This window comes from Dipteris shenzhenensis, chromosome 18 (genome assembly GCF_047967505.1).
Source record: "Dipteris shenzhenensis isolate YYH24624 ecotype China chromosome 18, Dip_SZ_1.0, whole genome shotgun sequence".
In the NCBI taxonomy this organism is placed as follows: domain Eukaryota; kingdom Viridiplantae; phylum Streptophyta; class Polypodiopsida; order Gleicheniales; family Dipteridaceae; genus Dipteris; species Dipteris shenzhenensis.
Window position 1 is genome coordinate 51,451,877 of NC_141613.1, and position 19,972 is coordinate 51,471,848.

Sequence of the window (19,972 nt, forward strand, 5' to 3'; positions counted from 1 at the left end):
AAAGGAAAACTGCTCAAGGTACTGACGCCTCCAAGCTGTACGGACTGACAGTACGGAACTATCAGTACGGCTAAGTACATTTGCACGATCGGTACAGCTTGTACGGATGGACTCCGTATACCAGTACGGAACAGTACTGCGTTGAAGTACGAACGAGCTGCCAGCTGTTGTACGGCGGCCTGTACGAAAATGCAGGTACTCTGACAGTACGGATGGCGTGCAAGTACGGATGACAGTACGGTGCAGAAGTTGTATGGAATGCTACAACGTTGTACAGAATGATGGCATAAGAATTGTACGACGTTGTACGACGGATCAGTATGGATGTCGAAGTGTACAGACGACTGCTGCACTAGAACTTTTACGAAATGGCGTTGCAGGCTGGTACAGAGCAGGCAGTACGGATCCGTACAGTCGTACGGAATGTACGGACAGAAAGTTGTGGGCCGGAGCTGTACGAACGGGAGCTTAGTACAAGGAGCAGAGAGCCAATACAGAAGCAGGGAGTAGGGAGCTTGCGGCCTAGTAAGCAACAAAAAAGCAGAACCTGGGTTCTAATACCAAATGTTAGAAAAGAGAGTGTGAGAGCAAGAGAGAGCTGAACGTAGTGCTTGCAATAGAAGAAGTAAGTAATACAAGAAGTGGGATAGGTTTTGTCACTTAGACAAAACCTTATCCTTCACTAACATTAGTTAGTGAACTAACTGTGGTTAGGGGGAAAAACCTCTAAATGAGGGAAAAGTGCCCCTAACCTACTTATTTCATGACATTGGTCACTGCTAAATTACAATAATAATTCTAACATGGCAGTCCCTGATCTGCAAGTCATACATTCGAAACTAGAAGGGTTGTATGCTAGGAAATACATGTACATTGGGTGGGAACAGTGGGACAATGGTTTGGCAAGATCCCTAGGGGCATAGAGTCGGCTCTCCTAGTAGCTTGTGCACAGACTGAGCACACTCGCCCACCGCGAGAAGCGAGTAGCAAGATTCAAGAGATCAAGAAGGCCACCTTACATGGGATCCAAGCTAATGGTGATTGATGCCCCAAACAATGAGCATGGAATTGCTTAAATAACCCTCACCCCTTAGGCTATATTTAGCAACGCTAGTACTTAACCCTAACCATCATTAAACACCTTTTAACCCATATCCTTTGTTTATTACATCTCTAGGGAAAGTCGAACCCTCTCTAGGCATGAACTCTGAGGCCAACAGCTCCTACTGGATTGGGAGAAGCATACTAAGACGATTCTTTCCCTGAGTAGGAACCAAACCGCTGAGTGCATAGTCTATAACCCACCACCCAACCATAAAGCCATTGGCCCACCTCCGAGCAGTGGAGGACATCACGAAGACACACAGTCGACTCTAGGTTAATACACCTCCAAATCTCATGCCATAGAAGCCCCATCCACAAGGGATGCATCAACCTAGCTTCCTAGGTATAGCCATGCCTCAGCAAGAACCACTATCCATGTATTGATCAATTTTTCCAAACCCCGAGTTCCCTATGCCGATATATAGCCACAATCCATAGCTATAATTAGCAAACATGCCCCATTCCCTTCTAGACCTCCTTCCAAATATAGCACTCTAGTTAGGATTACTCATCCTAACCTCTCGACTCCACCCACTAGGGCCTTCCCTGACCCATATGTGAGTCACTCGATGGCTTGGGTTAGCTAGGGATGTACTATTCTTCCTCCTTCACATATTTATGTCCTTGGAAATAAAGCTAGGGAAGCTTTTCTTTAAAGCAGTAACCCTCTCCCAACTTGAATCTTCATCTGAACTCTCTTTCTATTTGATATAATATTTAATAATAATCCTATTCCTACGTTGTTTTTGTCTCTTGTCCAAAAGAATCTTTTCAAATTCATGAGGAGCATAGATTAGATCTTCCAATCCTATCAATTCTTTACACTATACTAAACTCTCCACCTCCAAGCTTCTCCTTAAGCTGAGAACCCTGACTTTGGAAGGAAGGTCCAACTTACAAGTTGCACCATTGATTTTCTAAATGACACAGAAAGCATGGCAATGCCTAGGAAAAATCTTTGATATTTCCCAAACGTTAGTGTCTTAGAATCTTTTGAAATTATAAGGTACACCCACATGCCTTCCGTAAGGCATGCTTCTAATCCGCATAAAACTTTGCTCTGTCTTGAGCAATCTTTATTTGTGTTGACAAGAAATCTTTAGCTATCTTTACCTTCATATTCTTATGACCCAAGAAAATTGTCTCCAATCTTAAAGCATTCCGCTTTATTTGTTGACAATTTATAGCATACTCTTGGATAGACACTTTCATCAACAGAGACTATTTGGCCAAAATACAAGATCTCACACTTCAGAAAGTCACTCTTTTGCATATAATTCTAGAAGGGAGTAGAAGGGGTGAGAGGGTGGAGAGCCAATTCAATCTGCTAACAATGAAAGGAGGGGGAAGCTAGGAGCAATCAAAGGAGGGGAGAGCTCGGGGTGATGGAGGGGGTGGCAAGGGGATTGAAGATGGGAGAAAAGGCTAGGTTGGGGCTGAGGGCAAAGCCTTGGAGGGTCTTGGTACCACTTTCTCCTTTCCTCTCTGTGTCTAGCTCTTTAATATATCCCCTCTGAAGTTTCTCTTCCCCCTTCATGGACCTTTTGAGCCCCCTCTCTCACGTACTTCTCCATGTTGCCGCAATTTGTGACTAATACCACAAACTTCAAGATTCAAATGTCTTTGCACCTTGCACCTCTCACCTCCATAGTGAGACGACTGGGGCTAGCAGTGGAAGAAGTTTATCATTGACCATTGTTCCTTAGCATGGCTCTCCATGCTCCATTCGAGAGTTTGATGGAGTTTGAAGGGCTTGAGGAACATCATGTTGGTGCCCAGCACTCCGAACCTTGAAGTCATTTTCTGAGGATTGACGGGTTGTGCGAGACCATACCTACAATAGCCATTTACTCTACTTGGTAGAAGAATGCATAGAATGTCTCCACGGATGGCATGACGGATTTGGAAACTCTACCAAACTGAGGCTATTGTTAGACACAAAAAATGGTTTCTCAAAATGGGTGGGAGATGTAGAACGAAAGCTAAATGATGCCTTTCTTGCAAGCTTGGCTGCAATAGGGAGATATCGATCCAGTAGTTGTGTCTTATCGCGTTGACTACACATTGAGAGTGGGCAGGCTGAGGGCGTTCCTAGAGGGGATTGCATCTGAACTCTATGTGATTGGCAAAAGATTGAGTTGGAACAATTTGCTTTTAGATGCCCTGTGTATTACCAAATTTGAGGTCATTATCATTGTCTTTTAGGGATGGTTTCGGACCCCTCTCTAGTCTCATCTTATCCAGATCCGAGATGCTTGGCGACTTTCAATCATGAGGGCATCCGACACTAAAATAACCTACATGGACCAATAGGCCATACGGAGACGGCATAGTCCGGACTCGAAGCGAGAGACATGACAAAGTCACCAATGAGTCGAAGCACGGATTAGGCTTCGGGATCTTCGCCCCACGTTCACCAAACTAGAGGCTCATCCAACGGGTGTGGCAGTGGCACTTGTCGGACGTAGGGCCACACCTAGGAGACCAAAATGGAACACACATATTGATCATCGTCAGTGCTCTATCACTGGTTTTATGCCACTGCAGCCTCATACATCATCGGGATTTCCCGTGGGCTTGACCCCTTTGCCAGCATCTAGATAACCATCGCAGTGATGCCACATCACAACTTACATCCTCTCCATGGGTTTAGACTTTTTATATACTAGTGTTTCTATGTTCATGGGTGTATGCATAGAGGCTCCACCCATTCAGCTCATTGTATCTAGTTTTTCAGTCTCATAAAACCTTCAGTCTTTCAAAAAATGTAATAAACTTTCTTTCTTTCCTTCTCTCAAGTTTTGCATATTGCTTGAATGATCCACAGTAAGCCATCAATCCCATATAAAATCATACTAGGAGAGTTTGAGGCTACCCCTCTATAGCTTGATGAGTCTTCAAGGTGGTCACTTATCTCCATAGGGTTAGGGATTTCAGTACCACAACATCTGAATGGCACACATGTGAACAAAAGGAGTGCAAGAGTGAGAGAGAGAGTGAGCTGAACGTAAGTCTGCTGAATAGTGGACTGAAATGAAGTGAGTACAAAAGAGAATTGAGGGGTTTTGTCTAAGTGACAAAACCCTATCTTATCCACTAACCGTAGTTAGGGATTAGACTGTGGTTAGGGGGAAAAACCTCATAGAGGGAAAAGTACCCCTAACCTACTTATTACAACACATTGGTCACTGCCTAGAATATGATAATAAACACCCCCCTGCAGTGCCAATGTGGTGTACAAGGTAGTGATCAATCACCAGAAGGAGATAAGTTTAGGGCACTGCGAAATGCCTCAAACTTCTCACGTGGAAGTGCTTTGGTGAAGATGTATGCAACATTGTCATGTGTTAACACATAGATCATACTGATATCCCCTGCATGCAACTTCTCTCTGACATGATGATAATGTGTACGGGACGTAAGGCACTGTAGTACGGTTGACTGCAATACGGACTGCTGCAGAGTGTTGGCGATGTACTGACGGCTGAATAGTACGGAATGGTACGCACGAAGGACAGCTTGTACGGCGACCTGCATGGCTAGCGATGGAAAACAGTACGGAGTCCGTACAATCATACGAACTGTACGGAATAGTAGCAAGAAGGCACGAGGTTGGAGGCAGGAGCTAGACAAGGGAGCAGCAGGAGCACAGGCAAGAAGAACCTGCTCTGATACCAAATGTGAACAAAAGGAGAGCAAGAGTGACAGAGAGAGTGAGCTGAACGTAAGTCTGCTGAATAGTGGACCGAAATGAAGTGAGTACAAAAGAGAAGTGAGGGGTTTTCTCTAAGTGACAAAACCTTAGCTTATCCACTAACCGTAGTTAGGGATTAGACTGTGGTTAGGGGCAAAACCCTGATAGAGGGAAAAGTGTCCCTATCCTATACATTGGCCACTACCTAGAATATGATAATAATTCTAACAACACATAACCATAGCTAGCCCTAGCTTCACCTATGGCATTGGAGATTTCGCAGCCTTGAGACTCCATCCATACCACTCACCTATTAGAAGGTGAACCAAGTCATCAGAGAGGATCTTTTGCAGCTCCACACATATAGGACCTACTTAACACCAACTAAGCTTTCCGTTAAACTTAGCTTCTACAAAGATGATTGCTTATGGATCTCAAAGGAGGGGTTTACTGAACTATCGAGCTACATCTAGATTCATACAAGCACCGAGGACGGAGCTATCTTGCTGAGCTGGAGCATTTGCAACTTTCGCCTAGCCATCTACATCAACCGTACGTTCCACCCCGACTGTCCGTATAGTGCCATATCAATCTTGCACTACCAGCTCGTTTCTGCTGCACCATTGTATGGATTTGCCGCTGTATGATTGTACGACCAGCCCTCTTATTTGCCTGTTGTACAACTTGCCCATATAGTTCATGCTTTGGTGCTGCTGCTCACGATGTTTTGGAGGTGCTGACTTTGCCTATAGTCCAGCCCATGACTTGCTCCGTGCAGATTTCAGACCTCTAACTGCCCCAAAACCCTAAAAGTCGATTTTTGCAATATCTACTTAGATCTTCCAAAATTTTTAGGGATTTTATGATTTGAGGGCTCTTAAGTGTTGCAAGAACACTCTCCTGCAAGAAATTTTGAAAAGCCCCAAATTTTCCCAAACCCTAATTTTCTGCTAAACCCTAATTTTCAGATTTTAGGGCATTTCTGTTTTTTGCATCTCCTGAGCTGTATTGAAGTATCCTGCATGTAGACATTTGGAGATTTCTCAAAATTCATGTAATTTCATTACTATCTTGTACATTCATTTGGGCATCATTGCTCCTTTGGGCATAATTGCTCAAATCTGAAGATCTTTGCATTCGGTGCCTCTCCGATCAGCACATTGAGAGTCATGACATGATCTCCCTTGGTAGCTGCTCCTATGGACTTCACCGACACATCATTCAAGGGCATCCTTGCCTGGTTCTTCACCGACATAACTCTTCGCATCAAGATGTGCACACTCTTGTGCGGTAGCTTTGAGTAGTCCCTCTAAAATGAATGTTTAAAGAGTCAATAAGAGATCCTCTGCCCTAGGTTGTCCCCCAAAAATGATTGTATTGTGTTTTACTTTGGTTGATGGTATCGACCACCCAGTTCAGAGTAAGGGGGGATGACGAGTGATGGTTTGCCCTTGCCGGTCGCAAGCTGACTGAGAAGTCACTATCACACGGGAGGTGTTGGATAGTTGGACTTGCTCTTTGCAATATTGCAGTGGAGGGGGGATCGCTCTACTCTTGCATGTTGGGTCTCACATCTCTTTGCTCTAAAGGGGGGTGTTGGAGATATGATAGTCAAAGAGTGTGTTAGTGTGTAGTACTAGGTGATCTAGTACTAGTTTATGTGTGTGAGTGCCACGTGCCATCATGGGACTTATCCCATATGCACTAGGTGCTAGAGTGTGTGTGAGTAGCCTATATAAAGGCTTGTACTTCACTTGTCATGATACACTTGATGAATGAATGAAAGCCTTTCTTCATGTTTCACTTTCTCACACCCTAGCCTTCTCTCTCTCCCTTCACCATGTTTCTAACAAGCCCCACTATCACACAAGCTCCTCTTGTCTCTCCTTAGTCATCTAGTGGAGTTGGTCCCATAGAAAGCATACATTGGTTCAACCACTCGGATGGACAGCTTACTGGTTGGTAGGCAGCCGCGGGCTTTCCGTTGGTGTTTCCCTTTTGGGTTTCTCTCGCGATGACAGCATGGTTTATTACTTTTTGTTGGCACAATTATCAACCTTGGGTATGGGTGCCCATTTAGTAGCAGCTTTCATTGTAACTGATTTTCTTTCAGTCTCATAGACCCTTTGGTCTTTCATAGACGTTAATAATCTCTCTCTCTCTCTCTCTCTCTCTCTCTCTCTCTCACACACACACACACACAGAGGCATTGCTTCCGCTCACACTTTCAGGATCCACGGACCAAGGGGCTGCTTTTTGACTCCTTGGTCCGCCCACTGGGGATGTATGGAAGCCCTTGTTGGGGGCCTGACTTGTCGGATATAGAGTGGGCTCGTGTGGAGCGGCTACAGGTCCTCATGCTATCATGGATGATTCACCGTAAGCCATCCGTTCCTCACCAGATCATTCAGGTTGAGTTTGGGTCATCCCGATTACAGCTAGATGCTGCATTTTAGGTCATCACGTATCTGTACCGAGTCAGGGAGTATGGGGATTATACTTCTGGGCGCAGCAGGCTACCATGGCTAGCATTGTCCTCCTCTATGACTCTTTCAGCAGGAGGTGACCAAAGATGCTGGTATGCATGCACAGAGAGATGGTTTGAGCAACTGGGGCTCCACATGGATAGACTCCCTTCCTTCTAGTACAGTATGGACGCCCCGTTTTCGCCCCCTCCTTTCACAGGAAGTCGACCAGGTCATCCGTGAGGATCTCTTACAGCTACACACATTCCGGACCTGGCTGGGACCGAGCGAGCTTCCAGTGAAGCTCAGCTTCTACAGGGAACACTGCCTGCATATCACAAACATTGTTATTGCCTTTGCTGCCCACTTTCATTGGGAGGTACATCAGCTTGGTATCAAGACAGCTTTCCTTCATGGGCATTTGCAGGAAGAGGTCTACATTTCCCAACCCCTTGTCTTTGAGGTTGAAGGTTCTGAAAGCAAGGTATGCCACTTTAAAAAAGCCCTCTATGGATTGAAGCAAACACCTCGGGCTTGGTATTCCAGGATACATACTCATTTGCTCACACTTGGCTTTCAGAACAACCCCACAGAGGCTACCCTTTACATCCACAAGAGTGGGACAGATTTACGGATTTTAGTCCTTTATGTGGATGACATGCTTGTGACTGGGACACATGCTAAGAAAATTGCAGATTTTAAGCTTGATTTACAGAAGGCAATTGCTATGTCTGATCTTGGTCTTTTGCACTACTATCTGGGCATCCAATTTGCTAGCATTGAGGGGGGCATTTTGATGTCAAAATCCAAGTATATTGGACAGCTTTTGCAACGTCTTCAGTTTAAGGATTGTAAGCTAGTATCCACACCATTAGAGCCTGTTTTTCACTTCTCTTCTGAGGATGAAAGCGGTGCATGTGATGTCACTCTCTATCAGCAGGCAGTTGGTTGTTTGATTTACTTATGCCATACAAGACCTGACTTACAGTATGATGTGTCACAGTTGAGCAGATATATGCACAGCCCCTCTACACACCATTGGCATGCCGTGAAGCGTGTCTTCAGGTATCTGAAAGGCACTTAGCATTTGGGCCTCCTTTATGAGGCTGATTCTTCACTTGTTATGCATGGATTCACTGATAGTGATTGGACTAGCGGTTCAAACACCCGTGTGTCACATAGTGGCAACTGTTTCATGCTTAGTACTTCATGCATTTCTTGGTTTGGCAAGAAGACGAGTACAGTTACTACTTCTAGCTGTGAAGCTGAGTACATAACAGCTTTTACAGCTACAGTGGAGTGTATTTGGCTTCGAAAGTTACTTGCAGATCTTTATGCATGTTAGACTGCTCCTACCGTCATCTTCACTGATAGTTAGAGTGCTTTGGTTGTTGCACGGAATCTTGTTTCCATGCTCGCACAAAGCATATTGAGGTTCACTATCACTATGTTAGAGAGATTATCAGCAGGTGATATTCAGTTGTCTTATATTCCCATTGAAGACAGATCTTTTCACGAAGGCTCCACCTCGACCTAAGTTTGAAGCTTTTCAGCAAGCTTTAAACTTAGTACCTTTTGTGAGTTGATTTATTTACTCTGTACAGTCATAGGTTGCTATATCTCTAAAAGATGAACATGTGCAACAATGACATTAGATATTCAGGTATCCTGAGTCATGTCCAGGACACTTCAGCCCATACCATGGAGGGGGGTTTGTAGGCCATTCTATGGGCTATCCATAGGTGCCAGTTATTCCTTGGTATGTGCCTTGTAGACCTAGTTACAGTCAATTATGTCTGTTGGTACAGTTAGTACATGTATCATCTAAGTCAGTTAGGACACTTAGTCCAGTTACGACATTTAGCCCTAGGGTTTTGTTATGTTGGCTCTCTCTTGAGCCTCCACTCTCAATTTTGCAGCAATTCATTACAACATCTTGTTTTTCTCCTTCACCTCCATTTTTAAGCTTCCGTTGCTTGCCCTAGCCTACATGCTCAGCCAATGTAGGCCATCCTCTAGTGGTTCTAGTGATGTCCTATAGGCCATGGTATGTGCCTTGTAGGCATAAATAAAGACACTTATAGTATTAGTGTCTTTTAGGCCACATAGGACATTTAGTCCTATGTGACACCTAGGACACTTAGTCCTAGGTCTAGGTACTTGTACCTTGTACTCTGTTTTTTTTTGTTTATCCAACTTTGACGTGACGGCTAAGGCATTTATCATCGACTCTTTTGCTACCTGCACTCTCTCTCTCCTACTCGATCCTACAGTGGTATCAGAGCTGGGGCTTGACTCGTCTTCCTACTTCCGATCTTCCTGCTGCAACTATCCGTATTTCTTCTGTACATCTACCCGTACATTTGACACCGTACAACAGTACATGCGCCATCGTACGTCCGTACCTTCACCCATACAAGACTATACCTACGTCGTCGCACGTATGTGCCTGCGTACGGAAGGTGCTGTAACTGGTTCGTACACTCGTCGTACAAGGCTGTACTTGTGCCGTACAGTGGTACGTACTATACCTACGACGTACAATCACGTATCTACATCATTGTACATCCGTACAAATCTGTACCAACACTCTGTACTTGCCCGTACAGGTATCGTACTTATTTCGTACAATAGTACGTGCATCGCCGTACCTATGATCCATACACTATATCGTACATTTGTACCAACCTACATCCGTACAGTATACCGTACCTTCTCAGTATCTTCGCTGTCCTTTGTACCTGCGCTGTCCCAGGTATGCATCCATAGAGTCACCTTCATTCATACTGACTTCCTGTAATTACCTTCTCAAATATGTAACACAAGCTTCATTGCGAATCTGATAGAGAGAAGCCAATTTATCCCAAGCATCCTTTGCTGTCCTGCAAGACCGGATGTGTGGAATAATGATTCTCTTTCATGATAAAGCAATGCATGAATATGCATTTGCATCTCTTGCATCCCATCTTGACTGTTCTTGAGTTGGAAGAGCAGCAGTAGCAGTGCTAGAGGAAGAGGCATCGGGAGGAGTACCCCATGCAAAGGGACCAGTAGTAGAGGCAACCACTGTAGCATTGGTTGACCTTAGATCAGCCCCAAAAACAATATTCCACAAATGCTTTGCAACTAGAATATGTTTCATGAGATAAGACCACATCTATCATCTTCACGGAGAACTCCAAATAAATCTTGATTGTTCCCAGCCATAGCAAATGTGATACCCTGAAAAAGACCCGAAAACCCAAAAGCCTCAAGGCTATCACTGCAAAAGCTGGCTGTCCAAAAAATGACAGCAAATATCTGCAAATTTTCGACCCAAATCAAAGGGCAAATGCAGATCTGACCCAAATGTGACTGTGGCAGGCAATGTTCACTGCAAAAACAGCAAATTTGGCAAAAGCCCCAAATTTATTGAGGGCAAATAGGCCAAAAAGAGGGCAAATGTAGAAAAGCCCCAAATTTTGCTGAAATTTTTGCAAATGTGACCCAATGTATGCAAATCTAACTCAATGTCCTGCAAAAGTGACTCAATGTCCTATAATCTGACCCAATGTACTGCAAATAGCAGGAGATTGCAAACCAAAGAAGGTGAAATGAACTGAAAGCCCCAAAAAAATACCAATGTCCTGAATGTGACCGTGTACGTGGAACACATGTACAAAGACCTTGAAAGAAGTACTACAAAGGTCAAGGACCTCATGGAACAACTTGCCAACATTGATGAGGTGGTGCCAAATTCACAGCTTGTCAGTACCACATTGAATGGACTGCCAGATACATATAAAGGGTTTGCTACAACCCTTCGATTAGTAGCCATGGGTAGTCCAGACCACTATTCTTTTGATCAGCTAGTTACTTTGCTTTTGCAAGAGGAGCAAAGTAGAGCTAATAGACAAGCCATTATTCTTGATCATGCATTTGCTTCACAGTAGACAGGAAGAGGCAAGGCTTCCAAGCCTATGGGCAAGCCAAAATCTGTGCATAGCAGTTGCAATTCCTCCCATGCATCTAAAAATACAGCAGATAAGTCAAAGAAGAAAAGATGCAACTATTGCGCAAGCCTGGACATGACATTTCAGAATGCAAGAAGCGCATTGCTCTGGAGAAAAAGAAAGCAGGATTGACAGTTAATGCCTCACATGCTATTGAATCCCATGAGCCAGAAGATGCTTCACATGCACATGCTCTTCAGGATGATTGGGCATGGGCTGTCCATTGCTCATTTGATCCCTCCAAAGCTGATGCATTCTTTACTGCTAATGATGCTCAGTCCTGGTACTTCGATAGTGGTGCTTCCAAGCATGTCACATCTTGCAAACAGTTGTTTCATTCTTTAGCTGATGCATCTCGAGGGGGGACTGTTATATGTGCTAATAATGCTTCATATGCTGTAAAAGGAGCTGGAGATGTGCAGCTGACATCCATTTCAAGCCATCCTGTTACTCTGACAAATGTTCTTTTTGTGCTTGGAATTGAAGTCAACTTGATTTCAATTTCAGCAATTGCCACTTCAGGTTTCAGAGTTATTTTTTATGGCTACAGATGCCTAGTTTATGATCTTCGTGATGACAATGCCATAGTTCTCACTGGCACTTTGCAAAAGGGGCTTTATCACCTTGATCATCACAAGTGGATCTGATTTTTTTGTGCTGATTTTATATGTGGATGATATGCTCATCACGGGCCCAGATACTCAGCAAATTGCAGCTTTCAAGGCTGATTTGCAGCAGATTTTTGACATGTCAGACATGGGACAGCTCCATTATTATTTGGGCATTCAGTTTGCTCATGTTGAGGGGGTTATCATGATGTCTCAGTCCAAGTATATTGGACAGCTCCTTGATCGTTTTCAGTTTAAAGATTGCAAGCCAATCTCTACTCCAGTGGACCCAAGCTTCAAATTCTCAGCTCATGGTGGGAGCCCACCATGTGATATCACTCTTTATCAGCAAGCTGTTGGATGCCTTATTTATTTATGTCACACCAGACCTGACTTACAGTATGCAGTATCTCAGCTCAGCAGATTCATTCACATGCCCACTTCACAGCATTGGCAGGCAGTGAAGAGAGTCTTCAGATATCTCAGAGGCACTCAAGATTTAGCCCTCTTCTATGGTGATCAGGGTTCACTTACCATGCATGCTTACACGGATAGTGACTGGGCAGGATGTTCTGACACCAGAGTGTCACATACTGGCAATTGTTTTTTGCTTGGCAATTCATGTATCTCTTGGCTCAGCAAGAAGCAACCAACAATTGCCACATCTAGCTGTGAGGCTGAGTACAGGGCAGCTTTCACCGCTACAGTAGAGTGTGTTTGGCTTCGACAGTTACTTACAAATCTTGGTATTTGCCAGACATCCTCCACTATTATCTACACTAATAGCCAGAGTGCTTTGGCCACTGCGCATAACCCAGTGTTTCATGTGCGTTCCAAGCATATTGAAGTTCATTATCATTATGTTCGAGAGCGGTTGTCAGCAGGAGACATAGAGTTGTCCTATCTTCCCACAGAGGACAACATAGCAGATATGTTTACAAAGGCACTTCCTCGTCCCAAGTTCGAAGTCTTTCGACAGGCTTTACACTTGGTTCCCTTTGTTACATGATTTGACATCCCTTGTACATTCATAGGTGGCTATATCCTTTTGGATGAACATGTGCCACCATGACCAAAAAATATCAGGTATTCTGAGATGTTTCTAGAGTACTTCAGCCCATCCCATGGAGGGGGGTTTGTAGGCCATCCTCTGGTGGTTCTAGTGATGCCCTATAGGCCATGGTATGTGCCTTGTAGGCATAAATAAAGACACTTATAGTGTTAGTGTCTTTTAGGCCACATAGGACATTTAGTCCTATGTGACACCTAGGACACTTAGTCCTAGGTCTAGGTACTTGTACCTTGTACTCCGTTTTTTTTTGTTTATCCAACTTTGATGTGACGGCTAAGGCGTTTATCATCGACTCTTTTGCTACCTGCACTCTCTCTCTCCTACTCGATCCTACAACCAACAATCCATGCCATCTCCCTTCATGCTTTGATGGATGCCAAAAGTGTTTAAGCTATCAGATTGAAAGGGATGATTAATGGCAAGACTATTCACGTGTTGGTGGACAGCGGTAGCACTCATAGTTTTATTAATTTCAAAACCCTACAGAGTTGGGATTGATTGCTATTAAAATAGATCATGGGCTAAGAGTAGAGGTGGAAAATGGACAGCATATGATCAGCAGATATAGTTGCCGAGATGCAAGGATCAAGTTCTCTGATGATTATGAATTTGCAGGTGATCACTTGGCATTGGATATGGGCCCAATATTGGGCTGTGATTGGTTAACATCATTGGGCTAAATCAGCATGGACTTAAATGCTTTGTCCACAGGGGTAGATCTGTAACATGGCATGGTATTGCAACCAGATCATTTCAGCAAGGCAGCTGGTCAGAGAGCTCAAGAGGGAGGTGCCATCTATGCACTGAATGTCTTAGTATCTCAAGAGGGTGTAGAATTCCCCGTGTTGAGGATTGTGATATGCAAAATTGCTCTCAGAAATTACAGAGGTGTTTGTTGATATGTCTTCACAGTTGCCCCTAAGGAGAGATGTTGATCATGCCATAGTCTTGGAGCCTAGCAGTATGCCAATTAATAAAGCATTGTACCGTCTCTTTACGGTAGGATGAGAGGAAGTGGAAACAAAGGTGCGAGAATTGCTTGAGAAGAATTTTATCTCTCATAGCAGTTCTCCTTTTGCATCCCCGGTACTCCTGGTAAAAAAGAAAGATGGTTCATGACCGATGTGCATTTACTACAGAGACTTGAATAAGGTCACTATCAAGAACAGGTTTCCGATCCCCAAGATAGATGACTTGTTGGATGAACTCAAGGGTGCTCAATTTTTCACTAAGATTGATTTGAGGTCAGGCTACCATCAAATCAGAATGAAACAAAGAGATGAGTAAAGCAGCCTTTCGCACAGAGAGAGGTTTATATGAGTTCAAAGTGATGCCTTTTGGATTGACAAATGCACTGGCTACTTTCCAAGCACTCATGAACAAGATTTTGCAACCTCTTCTTTACAAATGTGTGCTGGTATTTTTTGATGGCATCCTCATTTACAGCAAGGATAAGCAAGAATACATCAGACATGTCAAGCAGGTGCTGGAAATTTTGACGTTGCATCAACTTTAAGCTAAAGCCAACGAGTGCACTTTCATGGCAGAAGCGGTTGAGTATCTTGGTCATATTTTGAGCGGGATATTTTTGGAGTTATAGGAGCCTTCAAGCCAATGGCATGCTGAGTTTAAACTGCAAAATGGGCTGTTGTACTGCAAGGACAGAATTTATCTTGTGCCATATTCGAAGTATAGCTGCTGGTTTTGCACGAATTGCACTCATCTCCTATGGCAAGACATGCGGGTATCACTAGCCTTGCCAACAGAATAAGGAGGACAGTCAGCTACCCGTAGGTCTTTTACAGCCATTACCTATTCCACAAGACAAATGGACTCACATAGCTATGGATTTCATCACAGGGTTGCCTTCTACAGAGAAATGATGGGATAGCATTTATGTGGTGGTGGATAGAATGACAAAACTGTTGGATTCGGAGTCCTAGTGTGTGTGGTCCTAGTGTGCGTGGTCCTAGAGTCCTAGGAGTGTCCTATAGGTGTGTGAGTGTGAAGAGTCATGAGGCCACTTGTGCCACCTCATGTGGTAGATATGATTCCTCACCTAGATTATAGGATCTAGGTTCTCTTGTGTGTGACCTCATCTATGAGGTGTCTGTGTGGGAAGATAAGGCTTGCCCAGCCTATAAAAGAGGCTATGTACTTGTTGTGAAGACATCAATCAACATCAGCTATTGTGCCTCAGCTCGTCTCCAATCATGTGTCTCTCACCCTCTCCCATTTTCAACAGCTGGTATCAGAGCCACCTTGAAGCATTCTGCCCATTCCTCACCTTGTAGCTACTCGTAATTTCCTCCTCTCCTTGAGGTGATGAGGGTCATCAACGAGGAGCTGCGCTGCCACGCCAGATCCGAGTCGGCCTCCCTCACAATCTGCTCACACCTTGCTGTTGCCGCCTCTCTGCTATTTTCCCTGGCACCGTACGTGGGAAGGCTGTGGGGTCCGAACCCACACACGCTTGTGCGCCATTCTGCCCGCCATATTGCCTGTGGAGCTTCTACCTACTCGAGCCTACTAAGTGCTCGTACACCCACACTGCTTCTAGTTGCCCACGCAACATATTCTACTACCCACGTAGCTAGACCTACGACAGCTCCGATCTTGTAACAAGGCGATGACTTGGCGGCGTCTCATATGTACCGGCGACTGACGACCTGAGGGCAGTGGCCATCAACTCGCACGTCAACACAGCGGAAGCGTGGTGGGCCCATAAACCTCACGATCTGTTGTCCATGATTCGGCTCATTGATTCCTTGCTGCCTCCCTGTCTCTTGAGGATGCCTTGATGCAGTAGCAGCCCAGCAATTCAGTCGTCATTTTGACTGACATAGGTCCTGTTCGTGACTAATTTACTGCCCGAAACCCTAATTTTCGCTCCTTTACAATTCATGCTCTACTTCTCGAATTTTTTGGGTGTTTTCATGATGTGAGGGTTCCCAACCATTGAACGAGAACTCTTCTGTCAGAAATTTAGAAAAGCCCCAATTTTCTGCAAACCCTAATTTTGCAACAACCCTAACCCTATAATTTAGGGCTTTTCTGTTCTTTGTCTTCCTTTGGCATGATTGAAGCTTCTACCATGTAAAATTTGGGCCTTTTTTGAAATCTGAGTAAACATTGTAAGGGATTTAGACACTGGCTGTAATAACAGCTAAGACCTTCCCACCAATGGATAGCATAAAAAACTCCTCGTTCACCGAGAAATTCTCAGGGAGCAATTTCCCAACTTGGCAGACAAAACTCCCGCTTCTTCTTATGCGAGAAGGCATATGGAATATCACCAATGGCAAGGAGGCAAAACCCCAAGGTGATGATGCTAGAATCAGTTGGTGGGAGAACCAAAATGATAAAGCAATGGCTATCATTGGCCTAGCTTTAGCTAACAACCTTATCCACCATGTGGATTTTGATAAGATAGCAAATGACGTTTGGGAAAAGTTAGAGAATTTGTTTGGAAATAAGATCAATAATTCCAAAGTATTTCTCAAACAAAAACTCTTCAAGCTCAAGATGAAGGAAACTGAAACCCTCAATGAACACTTGAGCAATCTTGGGTCAATTCTCCAACAATTATCTGCCATCCAAGCCATTGTTGAAGATGATGATCAAGTTGATGTACTTCTCTTCAGTATTGAAGACATTTCCAAGTGCAATGAGATCCTTGCTATCCTAAGAGTCAGCCGCAATATGAGCTTTAAGGATATGGTAGCTCATCTCATTGATGAGGACCGTAGGCTTACAGAGAAAGCAGAATCTTCCTTCGAATCTGGCAAAGCATTCTTTCTCAAGAATAAGCCCAAGAAGAACGGAAAACCTCTTAAATGTAATTACTGTCAGAAACTTGGCCATCCACAGGATCGTTGCTTCAAGAAAATGGCAAAGGTACAAGCCAAAGAACATGCCAATCTGGTTGCGGAGCAGAGCGAGGACGAAGACGATGAAGCTACACCTTCTGGACCTGAGGAACAAGCATGCACTGCTGCTATTTCTGGTCTATCCCTCCATGAGGTGATAGATGAAGAGTGGGCTTTCTAGAGTCATGTGTGTTAGGTACTCTGCCTTGGGTAGTCCCCCTAAAATGATGTAATAATTTGTCATTTTGTGTGCCTTGTCCTATAAAAGGCTCCACTTATTTCCATGTACCCAGTTAGGAGACAGGGGGGTTGTTATGTCTTTCCTTTATCAGGCCTGGCCGAGTTCCAGGATGTTGGTGTAATCCCTAGACCTATGAGTTGGTCATGCATCCATGCTCAGATTTGAGTCTCGTGGGCTTTCTAGAGTCATGTGTGTTAGGTACTCTGCCTTGGGTAGTCCCCCTAAAATGATGTAATAATTTGTCATTTTGTGTGCCTTGTCCTATAAAAGGCTCCACTTATTTCCATGTACCCAGTTAGGAGACGGGGGGGTTGGTATGTCTTTCCTTTATCAGGCCTGGCCGAGTTCTAGGATGTTGGTGTACTCCCTAGACCTATGAGTTGGTCATGCATCCATGCTCAGATTTGAGTCTCGTGGGCTTTCTAGAGTCATGTGTGTTAGGTACTCTGCCTTGGGTAGTCCCCCTAAAATGATGTAATAATTTGTCATTTTGTGTGCCTTGTCCTATAAAAGGCTCCACTTATTTCCATGTACCCAGTTAGGAGACGGGGGGGTTGGTATGTCTTTCCTTTATCAGGCCTGGCCGAGTTCCAGGATGTTGGTGTACTCCCTAGACCTATGAGTTGGTCATGCATCCATGCTCACATTTGAGTCTCTGATCACGTTGACACCTAAGCCATGAGAGTGCTTGGTTCAACCTATGAATTATGCTCAGTTGTTAGCCTCTGAGATTGCCTGGGATGCACAGTCTGGATGATGTCATAGTCTCTCACCCTAGCTCCGAAGGGGGGTTTGTTGGATTCGGAGTCCTAGTGTGTGTGGTCCTAGTGTGCGTGGTCCTAGAGTCCTAGGAGTGTCCTATAGGTGTGTGAGTGTGAAGAGTCTTGAGGCCACTTGTGCCACCTCATGTGGTAGATGTGATTCCTCACCTAGATTATAGGATCTAGATTCTCTTGTGTGTGACCTCCTCTATGAGGTGTCTGTGTGGGAAGATAAGGCTTGCCCAGCCTATAAAAGAGGCTATGTACTTGTTGTGAAGACATCAATCAACATCAGCTATTGTGCCTCAGCTCTTGTCTCCAATCATGTGTCTCTCACCCTCTCCCATTTTCAACAAAAACAGGCTCACTTTATACCCACTAAGACCCGGTATTCAGCATCACAGAGGTTGCTTGGCAATTTATTGAGCATGTTTTTAAGCATCATGGCTTCCCTCATGAAATTGTTAGTGACAAAGATGCAAAACTTACGGGTCACTTTTGGCAAGAGTTATTCACTGCAGTGGGTACTCTCCTCACACCTAGCACTGCTTACCACCCTGAGACAGATGAACAATCAGAAGGGGTGAACAAATGGGTGGAGGAATGTCATGATACACAAAAGTCCTGGGATAATTGGTCGGCTCTTGCTGAATTTTGTTAAAACAGTACCAAACACTTTTCTATTGGCATGAGCCCTTTGGAAGCAATGTATGGATGCGAGATACCGTTTATTTTAGACATGGCTATGAAAAATCAGCAAGCAAGAAGTGACTTGGAAAAAATGGATGCCCTTCTGCAATTGGCTAAGAAGAATATGCAGGATGCCCAAGCCCAAGCAGAAGAACTATGCAGATGAACGCAAGAGGTATCTGTCTCTTGAAGAAGGACATTATGTGCATTTATGCCTCCATAAGAACCGTTATGCCTCACTCAATGGTCAAACCAACACGAAGCTTGCTCACAGGTATTACTCTCCCTACATGATCATCCGCAAAGTTCGAGAGGTGGCATATGAGTTGGAGCTAACCATACCTCCAAGATTCATAATGTTTTCCATGTGTCCCTTGCTGAAGCCACATGTAGGACATCCTGAGCTATGACCTATGGATGAGGAGGGTCGCATCCTCTATGTCTCACAGTGCATCATGGATTTCACATACCATGTGCTCCGGAACAAGGTCTACATAGAATATCTCATCACGTGGCAGGGACTCCTTGAGGATGAGAACTCATGGCAGCCAGAAAGCATTGTCCAGGACTACCCCTATCTCCTACCAGGCTGAATTAGTAGTAGCTGTTTGCTGTACTTTTTTTTTTGACAGCCAGGTTGTAAAATTTTGAGGGCAAAATTCTATGGGAAGAGATGGCGGTCATGAAGGGGGAAAAAGGGCTGTTTTAGAGGTTTTTTTGGTGGGAAATGTGGATGGACTATATAAGTCCCCATCCACCACTCATTGTACACTTTTCATGTGACCTCTAATCCTATAGAGCTCCCACCTCCTTCCTCCTATGTGCTGCCTACACACACTCTCCCAATCTCTCTATTTCTCTCTCTTCCCCTCACCCCTTCTCCCTCTCTTCCTCTCCCTCTACCCCTTTTCTCATTACTCACTCTTTCTCCCCCATTCTCTCTCTTCCTCCTACACCAATCTGTCCCTACCCCCTTCCTTACACTTTTTAATTACTATGTACATTAGAATTCAATAAGCACTATGTTTCCTTACATACCCCTAATGCAACGAAGCCTAAAGTGCTACACCTATCCAAAATCTCCCATACAAATCGAAACTATACTAATATCTTGTACCAAAAAAGAACCTAGCAATAACTAAATGGGTTTTAAGGCTAAGATGAAGTTACTTACATGTTCATTGATAAACACTGGATTCTTTATTTCAGGATAGATTCCAACGACCCGTGAAGCATTTAAGGCAATCCCAATGTATTCTTCAAATGTGATAATAGCATATTTATCTGCAATAAAAGAGGAAAGTGGGATGCTAGCAGTTAGCATGTAGGTTCACCAGAATGTATACTAGAGTCTAAAATTGCTCTATGCTTTTTAAGATACACTCGTGATAAGCGGCATAAAAGAGCAAAAAAAAGTATCAAATACTACATTGAAACTATACAACCGTCAACTTTGCTTCTCATTAAGTGCAAAAC

General features: G+C 44.1%; 1 protein-coding gene across 2 annotated transcripts in view; it reads right to left on the reverse strand.

Moving 5' to 3' along the window:
• Nucleotides 1-19,972, reverse strand: part of LOC147891392 (glycerophosphodiester phosphodiesterase GDPD6-like) — a 78,463-nt gene that overhangs the window by 52,036 nt on the left and 6,455 nt on the right. For both annotated transcript variants that reach the window (XM_087389554.1, XM_087389553.1), the window contains exon 5: nucleotides 19,671-19,780. In XM_087389554.1, coding sequence (XP_087245680.1) covers nucleotides 19,671-19,780 — 110 coding nt within the window. The remainder of the gene's footprint in view (nucleotides 1-19,670; nucleotides 19,781-19,972) is intronic.